The sequence below is a fragment of the Tupaia chinensis genome, unplaced genomic scaffold (assembly GCF_000334495.1).
Source record: "Tupaia chinensis unplaced genomic scaffold, TupChi_1.0 Scaffold144899_1, whole genome shotgun sequence".
Classification (NCBI taxonomy): Eukaryota; Metazoa; Chordata; class Mammalia; order Scandentia; family Tupaiidae; genus Tupaia; species Tupaia belangeri.
The window spans coordinates 1407870-1419419 of NW_006204759.1; the positions used below are offsets into that span (position 1 = coordinate 1407870).

General features: G+C 45.7%; 1 protein-coding gene across 2 annotated transcripts in view; it reads right to left on the reverse strand.

Moving 5' to 3' along the window:
- PITPNA (phosphatidylinositol transfer protein alpha) overlaps positions 1–11550 on the reverse strand; it is a 47010-nt gene that overhangs the window by 8905 nt on the left and 26555 nt on the right. For both annotated transcript variants that reach the window (XM_006167543.1, XM_014583839.2), the window contains exons 7-10: positions 9984–10067; positions 7998–8075; positions 7729–7839; positions 6732–6854 (exon numbers count right to left, since the gene is read on the reverse strand). In XM_006167543.1, the coding sequence (XP_006167605.1) occupies positions 6732–6854; positions 7729–7839; positions 7998–8075; positions 9984–10067 (396 nt within the window). The remainder of the gene's footprint in view (positions 1–6731; positions 6855–7728; positions 7840–7997; positions 8076–9983; positions 10068–11550) is intronic.

The following is an 11550-nucleotide window of genomic DNA, read 5'->3' on the forward strand; positions in this document are numbered from 1 at the left end:
GTCAACTACATGGGAGTCCAGCGACAGCCATTACGCTAACTGCTGGTCCCTAAAAATGTATTTTTTTAAAAAAAGAAAGATAATATGTAAAAATGTTTCTTTATGTGGCAAGAGTACCAGTGATTTTTATCCTTCTAATTTTTAGTATTCCCCCCAAAAAATGTTTAATACTTATATATATCAGGACCAGCACATGGCGTAATGGTTATGTTGTTGGGCTCCCACATGGCCAACTGTTGTTCAAGGCCCAGACCTGACGCCTTGAAATTCATGCCAGGTGCATGTGCATGTGTGCTCAAAATCCCGAGAGGAAAATGGAGAGGGGACTGAGACATGGCCATTGCCTCTGTGGGGGGGTGATATCTTGCTTTCTATCTCTGTGGCAAGCGTATGTACCCTAGAGCAAAAATCTCTCTCTAAAAAAAAATAAAAAGAAAGAAAAAACATATATATTAACTTCATGTTGAGAAATTAAAATACATTTTTTAAAGAATTATTTTTATTTAACTTTATTTATTTATTTTTATTTGACTAGAGAGGCAGAGTGAGAGCAAAAGAAGGAAAGTGAGAAAGCAAGCCGCCAAGTCCAGAACTGCGGTCGGCCATGTAGGTGTCCAGCATCCTTAACCACCATGCCAGCCTGCTGGCCCCAAGAAGTTTAAATATATTTTTAAAGATGAAAAAGTTGAGGGACCAGTAGATGGTGTAATGGTTACACCGCTGAACTCCCTCTTAGTTGACTGGGTTTGAGTCCCAGACCCTGTGGCTTAAAACCTCATGTTAGGCGCGTGTGCGTGCATATTGAAGATCACAAGAAGAGAATGAAGGGAAAGGGATTGTGGTGTGACCATCTCTGCGGGGGATGATTTCTCGCTTTCTGTCTCTCTGTTTCTCTTTGTCCCTCCAGCAAGCACACGTGCCCTATAGCAAAAATCTATTTAAAAAAAAGAAAAAGGTAAGTGGGGCCAGCCATGGCATGGCACTTCAGGTGGCTAGATTGCACATGGCAGACTATATAGTTCAAGTTCTGGACGTGGTGGCTTGAGAAACATGCTTAGAACGTGTGCATGCAAGCCCCAAATCCTGAAAGACGGGAGAAATGGTGAAGAAGGGATTGCAGTGTGACCACGCTCCACTTGGAGGTGCTTTCTCATTCCCACTTTCTCTGTCTGAGTACACACACACACTGACAAATTTAACAATGAATAAATAAATGAAACAAGGCTACACTTATATTTTAAGATGTTGGCCAGCGTTCCAGGTGGTCTGCCATGGGGCAATCATTTCCAGCAAGGAAGAGGGAATTAAGCCTCCAGGAGGTCAGCATCATTGTTCACACAGGTGAGCTGGGCGATGAGCGGTCTCTCCCTATCAGCATAACCCTCAGAACCTGTACGTACCGACAGGCAACTCTAGGGGGCCTAGTGCTCTGCCTGACACTTCACTACACCGGGAGACTTACACAGTCTCCGGACAAGTTCAAGACTTAAGTCTAGGATGCCACTGGACTCCCACGTAGTTGACCACGGTTCGAATCCTGGATCCAGTGACTTAAACTCACGCCGGGCACATGTGCATCATGCCCAAGATCCCAAGAGGAGAATGGAGGAGAAGGGATTGTGGCGTGGCCATCCTCTCTGGGGGGTGATTTCTTGCTGTCTCTCTGTTTCTGTCTTTCTGGTGAGCGCACGCGCCTATAGCAAAAACCTCTCAAAAAAAAAAAAAAAAAAAGACAAGTCTAGGGACCTGCAGGTGGATTAATGGTTACATCGCTGGACTCCCATGTAGTCGAAAGGGATTAAATTTCACACCAGGCGCGTGTGCATCTATGCCCAAAATCCCAAGAGGAGACTAGAGAAGAAGGGATTGTGGTGTGGCCATCATCCCTGGGGTGTGATTTCTTCCTTTCTGTCTCTCTATCTCTGTCTCTCTGGTGAGTGCATGCACCCTATAGCAAAAACCTCTCTTAAAAAAAAAAAGACTTAAGTCTAAAACTGATGGTGACTTTAACAGTCAAAAAGCCATAGATAGGCTCAGCCACTGTGGCATAGGTTGAAGCATAGCAAACTAAAAACCTGCCAGTCACATGTATGCATGGCCAGGATCCTGGTGGGATAGACGACCAGAGGAAGGGGATCAGAGACTGATCAGGCCTTGTGGAGTATGCTCCCCTCCTTCCCTCCCTTTCTGTCATGTGCATGTAATCTGTCATGTAAAAAGAACTGGGACCAGCAGGTGGGTGTTGGTTAAGGTGCTGGACTCCTACAGGGAAGACTGCAGTTTGAGTCTCAGATCCGGTGGCTTGAAAATCATGGCAGGGATATGTGCATGCATGCCCAAAATCCCAAGAGGAGGATGGAAAAGGGACTGCAGCATGGCCATCCTCCCTGGGGAATGTTTTTTCACTTTCCCCCTCTGTCTCTCTCCAGTGAATGTATGTGCCCTATGGCAAAAACCCAAAAAACAAAAACCCTGTATTTTAAAAAGCCATAGAATGGAGCAAAGGCCCTCTGCATCAAGAATCAGGTGATGGGGAACCAGCAGTTAGCATAATGGCTATGTCGCTGCACTCCCACGTAGTCGACCGCGGTTCACATCCTGGACCCGGCGGCTTAAAACTCACGCCGGGCGCGTGTGCGTGCGTGCCCAAGATCCTGAGAGGAGAATGGAGAAGGGATTGCGGCGTGACCATCCCCCCTGGGGGGTGCTTTCTGTCTCTCTGTCTCTCTGTCTCTCTCTGTCTGGCAAACGCACGCGCCCTATAGCGAAAAAAATCTCTCCAAAAAAAAAAAAAAGAATCAGGTGATGGAGCTGGGAGGTGGCGTGGTGGTTAAAGGAGATGGACTCCCACATGGCCAACCATGGTTTGAGTCCCAGACCTGGTGGCTTGCTTTCTTGCTTTCCCTCTCTCTCTCTCTGGCCAAATTAAAATATAAATAAGTAAATGGACGAATAAATAAAAGTTAAATAAAATAATTATTAAAAAGAATCAGGTGATGAGAAAGGGTAGGCACATTAGTATCTAAACATATGGACAAGGAGCCCAGCTATGACAGGCTCAGAGAGAGCCCCCAGGTGAACCAGGGTACCCTGAGCAAGGGTATCCTACAGCCTAGCTCTATCACAAAGGATTAAGTCCAAAAGGGTTAGGTATGTAAGGACCAAAGGAATAGTGGCGCTATCAAGGACTTAAAGAGACTCACAAGAGGACCAGCAGGTGGGACAGTTGTTAAGGGGCTCAATTCCCACATAGTTGACTGTGGTTTGAGTCCCAGACCTGGTCGTTTGAAATACGCCAGGCACATGTGCATGAGTGCCCAAAGTCCCACGAAGAGAATGGAGGAGAAGGGATTGTGGCATGGCCATCCCCCTGGGGGATGACTTCTCACTCTCTGTCTCTCTGTGTGTCTGTGGCAAGCATACGCGCCCATAGGGGGAAAAAAAAGCCCACAAGGGAAGGCTGAGATTGGGGGTGAGGGGAAGCAATCCATCAGAAACTGCTACAGAACCTTTATTTTCCTTCAGAATCTTAACCTTATATTCTAATACACAATATCTTTGCTGTGGCTCAGTAAAGGTTGTAGAAAGTCTAGGTAAAAGAAAAATATGTTTTCTTAAAAATTTTAAGATGAGTTCTCCTTTCCCAGTCTCATTGTCTACAGTGTTAATGGCCCAAGGAGGTTCTTTTTTTTTTTTTTTTTAAGAGGTTTTCTTTCTTTTTTTTTTTTTGGAGAGATTTTCACTATAGGGCGCGTGCACTCGCCAGACAGACAGAGAGAGACAGAGAGACAGAAAGCGAGAAATCCCCCCCCCCGGGGGGGATGGCCATGCTGCAATCCCTTCTCTTCCATTCTCCTCTCGGGATCTTGGGCACACACGCACACACACCCGGCGTGAGTTTTAAGCCACCGGGTCCAAGACGCGAACCGCGGTCGACTACGTGGGAGTCCAGCAACATAGCCATTACGCTAACTGCTGGTTCCCGGTCCAGGAGGTTCTTGTTCAGTATCCTTAACTTCTGAGTCTCAGTTTCTGCATCTATAAAATGAAACTAAGGCCAGCCAGTGGTGTGGCGGATAAGGTGCTGGATCCCACATGGGCTACTGCATAGTTCCAGTTCTGGACCCGATGGCTTGCTTTCTCACTTTCCTCTCTCTCGCTCTCTCACTATGTCTCTCTCTGGACAAGTAAAATAAATAGATAAATAAAGTTAAGTAAACAAAAAAGAAAGAAAAATAATAACAAAAAAATAAAGCAAATTCTTAAAAAAAAAAAAAAAATAATAACTTGGGCCAGCTGGTAGTGTGAAGGTGAAGGTGGCTGGATCCCACATCATCAACTGCAAAATTTGACTCTTGGACCTGGAGGCTTGAAAACTCACATTGGGGACATGTGTGTCCATGCCCAAATCCCAAGAGGAGAATAGAGAAGTGATTACAGTGTGGCCCTGGTGGATGCTCTCTCTCTCTCTGATGACTGCATGTGCTCTATCACAAATTTAAAACAAATGATAAAACTTGTCAGGACTGATTTAAAAAGATCATTACGCCTTCTGCTGGTCCTAACATCTCCCTAATTCTGAAAGCTCTCAACTACTGAGTCTGATAAAGGCAGCCCCAGTAGATCCCCTGGAGAGTTCTTCCAGCTCTGAGAATTTGAGTTTTACCCAAAGGGCAAAAGGGGGTCAGCACGTGTCCCTGAGCCCAGTGCACGTTTACAGAATGTGGGTGGCTAAAGTTCCATGCCAAAGCCCTGTGAACACCTCTGTGTTCTGGTTGGTAACAGTTTTCTCTCTTTTTGTCAGAACTAGGGGGTGACCAAAAGACTTGGGCCTCTCTCACACAGTCAGAACTGCCAGAGCCTTCTATTCCCTAAGGATCCTTAGCATAAGAATCAGCGAAGGTGCCCCAAATCCTGCCACTGCACTGCCTGTCCGAGCTGAACAACAACCAAAACGTCTGCCTTCAACAGGAACTAACTCAGCACACCACTTAGCAATGAGTCAGCCCAGGAAGTGTCATCCCAGCTGGTAAAAACAGTTCCCTGTGGGACTCCACAGGAAAGAGCTTCTCGGCCCATTTCACCCTCAACCACCCCAGAGAAGTGGGGAGCATCTTCCCGCTATGCCCACTATGTAGCAAGGGTACCACAGGCACGCAAGCCTGGCTCTCACTCAAGACCCTTCTGGAGAGCTGGACAAGGCTGATGCAGAGTGAGGCATCTGCTGGATGCCCAGGCTCCACCCAGGAGCCTGGGGAGAAGCGGATGGCAGTTCTTACGACACAAATTCTGGATTTATTTTTACCCTGAGTAGGCACGAAGGCCCCAAAGGGCATTTACAGGGAGGTGGAGAAGTGAGTGATTAAGAGTGATGGTTCTGGTGGGGTCAGCAGGTGGCGTGGTGGTTAAGGCACTGGACACTCCCACCACATGGCTGACCACTGTTCAAGTCCCAGACCTGGTGGCTTGCTTTCACTTTCTGTCTTTTTGTGTGTCTCTCTCTGGTCAAATTAAAATAAATGAATACAATTAAATAAATAACTCCTAAAAAAAAAAAAGAGTTATGGTTCCAGGGGCAGACAGCCCTGGATGTGTGACCCTACCACCTGCAGACAGTACAATTCAGATGGTCAGAATTGCCAAAGCCTTGGAATTTTTTTTAAAGAATTATTTATTAGTTTTAAAATTTGACCAGAGAAAGATAGTGTGAGAGGGAAAGTGAGAAAGGAAGTCACCAGGTCCAGGACTCCAACAGTGATCCACCATACGTAGGTCCAGCACCTTAACTACAACAGCACCTGCCAGCCCCAAGCCTTGGACTTATTAAGGCCTTCCACCTCCTAAGGATCCTTAGCAGAAGAATCAGGGAAGGTGCCCAAATCTGACCACTTCACTGTCAACTGTAGTTGAAGAAAAACCGAAACATCTGCCTTCAATGGGAACTATGTTGGCACACCACCTGCCAATGGCACAGTAGCACTGAGCTCACAGAACCTCCGCTCGCTCTATAGAGGGGGGTAACAATGGCGCCTCACGAGAGAAGGTATACGTAAAGGCCCTTGGAATGGTGCTCAGCCCACAGGAAGAGCCTGACTGCTGTCTACTGACACTCTCTTCCCAGTGGGCCTCTCTGGGAAGCATTCCCAAATGAGGCAGGAGAAAGGCTGGGTCTTCAGGCTCCCATGGAAAAGACAGCCCTCTTTCTGGGATCCATGCCAAGGCCAAATAAAAAGCAAAAAAAGAAAAAGAAAAAGAAAGAAGGCAAAAAGCTCCCAACTCTAAAAATAGCTCAAAACCACCTTATAGAACAGTCAGCTTTTGCGTGTGCTGTGCTGTCCTCTGTGGGTAATGCACATGGTGTTCACAGATCAGCCCAGCCTGCCTCTTCTCAGGGTCACCTCCAACTCTGCAGCCCAGCATAGTCCCTGCACCTGGCTCTGAAGAAGCACTGCGACAGCTGCATTACTCACTTGGCATTCAGCACATGCTACCATATATGTCCCTGTGGGTATGCCAAGACCTCAACTAGACCGCAGATCCAAGAACACAGGCTGTTTTCTCCTTCGAGGGCTCATGCTGCCTGGCATGACTCTTTACCCAGAGCAGACACTGACGGGTTCCTAGAACTACAAGGACAGTGCTCTCAACGAAGTGCCCCAGCTCGCCAGTCTCCTTAATATTCACGGATTTATCTAACCGAGAGCACCGAACTCCTCTGGGATCCCGCTTACCTCATCCAGCTGTCTCTTCGTCTCTTCTTCCATCCTTCGAATGTCATCCATGGTCAGGTCAACCCACTTATCGAGCCAACAGAACAGCTGCCTGTGGAAGTTTGTAAACAGACGCTTCTCTTGCTATAAAAAGGAGGGGACCAAGTTAGAACCCAGCAGGTGAGGCCACTGCTATGCTGCAGCCCTCCTCCCTAGGCCCTCTGCACTAACACCCACCATCCTGGGGAAGCAGGGAGGAGAGGAGCCTGGCTGCTTTCCTGGGTCAGTCACTTGTCAGTGACCTTTGCCTTCACAAGCCTAACAGGTAGGGGAGCCCCCAAGAAAGAATGGGTACCTACCTCACAGCTAGGCCCTCTGCCCAAAACATCGGGTCATCAGGAAAGTCACGATGCATTTTTCTGTGCAAAAATGCGTCGTGACTTTCCTGACAATCTAATATTACCAAGATGGGCAGTCCATGAACTCCCGGGCCAGCCAACGCTTCAAGATAATTGCCAAATGTCCTCCTTCTTCCTGGTGCCCAGTGCCATGTTAGTACTAGCCAGCAGCTATGAAGTGTGGTCCAAGGGTGAGGCTCTAACACATCAGAGAATTAAAAGGCTATAAAACTCCTTAGGTCAGTAAGTTGAGTAATTCAGGGCACAAGAATTTTGGCTCAAACTGCCTCTTCCCTTGGCTTCAAGAAGACAGACTGGGTTTGATGTGTAATTGGAGCACAGCAAGTCCCTTCCTGTTTCCTTCCTTTGCCTCAGTTTCCTTCCCTGTATGTGTGGTACTTCTGGATAGCAACATTAACACAACTATAAGACAGTTATGTGTGAAGGGAAGCAGGGGTCTTGGAAACCAAACTCTGAAATAGTCTAATGTTGGTGATCCTAAGATACAGGTCACAGGGGTTATATGATCTTTCCTTGTAGAACAAAACATCACACACACACACACACACACACACACACACACACACACGTCACTGTAAAGCCTTACCCCAGTCACTTACCTTATGTATAAAGTTTTCCACTTTGTTCTGCAGGCCCCACCACTTGAACTTGACAGTGACCAGTTTGTATGCACACATATACGGGCAGTCTTTCTGATTTACGAGTTCTTGCTGCATTAGAAACACATCCACAGGCAGCCCTGTAACTAAGAGGACAGACCTCAGGCTGTCCCCTAACCCAGCCCCCGCCATTCACATTTCCCTCTTCCATGGAGACAGGCCCACCCGCACCGTGCCCAGCCTCCTAGTGGTTAGGGTGTGAACTGCACCTTCCAATTTGGGCCCAAGGGTCCTCGGCCTGTTTTGATAGATTTAAATTTTGCTGGGTCTTCCTCTGCCTTGTAATCCTGAGAGAAGTTGTGGAATTGGGGTTGGAGGAGAGAGGGAGAGACAGGGAGAGGGAAATCAGATTTTTTTCATTAGAGTATAGCTGATACCAGTTGTTGATGCTGCAAGCACACAGCAAATATGGACAATGTCATAAATAAGATGTAGAACTGTTTACATTTGTCTCAGAGGAGAATTCTGTCATTTCTCTCTGCCAGGGTTTGTTTTCGATTTTACCAGTATGAATGTGTCACCAGACTGTCTGAGCAGGAACATGTATTTCTAGTGTTGAAGACAGAGATTTTTCAGCCTGGGGTGAGCATCCACAATTTACATGGCAGACTTTCTCAAAATATATATTTCTAGGCCACCCTTTCTGAAGTCCAGTGAATAAAACTATCTGCAGGTGATGGCAGCATGGATTTTTTTTTTTTTTTAATATTTGCAGGTCACGCTATTGGGTCATTGGGAAAGTCATGACACATTTTTGCATAGAAAAAAAACACGTCATGACTTTCCCGACGACCCAATAAAAGAAAGCCACAGCTGAGAACAACTGGCTATCGTTCTTGAAATCTTCTAGTTCAATCTCGCTCTGGCTTGTATTCATAAAATCATTATTGGAAATGTCCAATATATAGAACCTATCCTCTTGTGCATTGCTGGTCAGTTTCACTTCACTGATTTGGAATACAGTCAGTTCTCTGTGTTAATTAACCACAACGAAAGCTTAATTGTCAGCTGTCTCTCTACATTGACTAATGTGGGTTTAAGGAAAAGTAAGCTCATTATGGCATCTACCTAACAAAAATAACGAAGATAATAAATATTACACACAGAGACACGCTCCTAAAGTATATGCCAAAGCTAAGGATATTATTAAGTGTGCTTTAAAAAAATAAATCTTGTCCACTACTGCTTTCTTTCATCTTGTGGGACAACCAGTTGACAAAATACTCAAAGAACCATACTTCTTGCTAATGTTCTATCTGAGTAATACTTAGGTATATTTGGTTTGAGGAAATGTATCAAGCTATATACATGATAACATATTCGTTTTGCTACATATGTTATATTTAAATAAATAAAAACTTTTGGAAAAATCCACAAATCTTTGGAGGGTGGAGGTAGGGATATTAGAAGCAAAAGTACAAAATGGCTTTTGTATCATTTTGGAAATACCCAAATCAAAATATCATAAGCATACAGAGTGACCACAGGAAAGAAGTATCTACTCCCAGGACACAATGAGCAAGGACTTACTCCCTATGGCTGGGCAGAGAGTTCAGTTCCTGTCTCCTACTCCCAAGGCCTCTGTCAAGTACAGCAATGGATGATGGGGAACCTAATCCTTCGATTCCCTGACCATATACTTCCTGGAGCCTAACAGTGAGCAAGCAAGACAGTCCCTATGCACACCAAGCTTATAGTCTAGTGGTGAACTGTCCTTTCCTAGGCGCCTGCTGCAGTGTTTGCTACTCTGACAAGCCACCACCAACTTATTGAGCGCAGGGGCCCTGTCTTTTCATATTTTCTGCACCCTTCACCTGGAACCTAGAGAACCTAAGACAGTATTCCAAACACAACAGGCAAGTAAGAAGTGTTTTAAATTACTGAATTGGAAAAATAAATGTGGGAACTAATGCTCTGATTTGCAGGAGGACAAAACACACACCTACAGCACTTATTCTGTCCAGTGAGACTCTCGAGGCCAAACAGGACACATAAACTGGGCCCACTGTTTTCCTGGTGGTATCTCCAACTCAAGATAAGGGAACTCTTAATAATAACTTCAAAAATAAAACAAGCAATACACATCAGGGAGAACTTCCTGTTAAGCTATGATGGGTATGGGTCCCTAGTTTCTCTCATAGAAAGAAGTCACTTCTAGATCTCGAAGGCAACCCACATCTTTAAATAGTTCCTACCTTGCTAAGGACTTGGCTTCGATCTGCAATATCTATATATATGGCTTCCACGTGTTTCCACGCCTCAGGCTCCAGTTTATGTACCTGCAGGAAGAAAGGCAAGCACTGTGCAGTTTTTATCAGCTGTAAAGCACCCCTTCTGCTAACGGACACCTAGAAACAGCTACTCCCATAGTCATATCTGTGAGATCCTTATTGGTAAAGAATTATACACAAGATTATCCAACAGAATGGGAAAAGAGATTTTAAGTAGATATAAATTTGAACAAGTGCTGATTTTTCAGCAGGTCACTCTCAGGGCTATCTACAGCACCTACCTTGTTTCCATATATTCCCCCTTATAGAAAAAAAAAAAAATCTGGAGTTGTTGCCCGCTTAGCTGTACACTGCTTACTGATGAGTTCTACAGGTAAATACGAATTTATAATACAAATTCAAAACATACAGCTGGATACAATAAAGAGTAACTCTTCCTCTTGCCCACTCTAGTAACAGAACAGCCCCCGCTACCACAAACATCCATGAGTGTAGATTTTTTTTGATACAAACGATATCACTGGTTCCATTTTGCTTTTTCCATCGAACAATTTATCTTTAAGATTGTTCCTCATTGGGACCAACAGTTAGTGTAATAGCTATATCGCTGGACTCCCACGTAGTTGATCGCGGTTTGAGTCCTGGACCTGGTGGTTTAAACTCACGCTGGGCACATGTGCGTGCGTGCCCAAGATCCCGAGAGGAGACTGGAAGAGAAAGGATTGTGGCATGGCCATACTCCCTGGGGGGTGATTTCTCGCCTTCTGTCTCTCTGTCTTTCTGGCGAGCGCATGTGCCCTATAGCAAAAAACCTTTCAAAAAAAAAAAGATTGTTCCTCATTGATCTTTTTTGTTGGTCACAGGGCCCATGTAAAGAGACAGAGAGAGAGGAAAGTAAGAAATCACCTGTTAGGGGGGATTCGCCACTCCATAGTCCCTTCCCTCGGGATTTTGGGCATACAGATATACTCGCTCCGTATGTTTCTTAAGCAGCTAGGTTCAGGACTCAGCAGTGTGGGATCCAGCTCCCTAACCATCACACCATCTGATGGCCCACCTCAATTGGTTCTTTCTTTTCTTTTTTTTTTTTTTTTTTAAGAGGATTTTGCCTTAGGGCAGATGCCCCCACTCGAGAGAAAGACAGAGACAGTGACAGGAAAAGTGAGTAATAACCCCCCAGCAGGGATGACCATACCACAATCTCCTCTCCTTCATTCTCCTTCCAGATTTTGGGCACGTACACACGTGCCTGGCATGATTTTCAAGCCACTAGGTCCAGGACTTGAACGGTGGTTGGCCATGTGGGAGTCCAAAAATGTAACCACTGTGCTATCTGCTGGTCCCCAAGTTTTTTGTTTTAAATAATTTATTTATTGGGAACCAGCAGTTAGCGTAATGGCTATGTCGCTGGACTCCCATGTAGTCGACTGCGGTTCAGGGCCTAGACCCGGTGGCTTCAAACTCAAGTCGGGCACGTGTGCGTGCGTGCCCAAGATCCCAAGAGGAGAATGGAGGAGAAGGGATTGTGGCG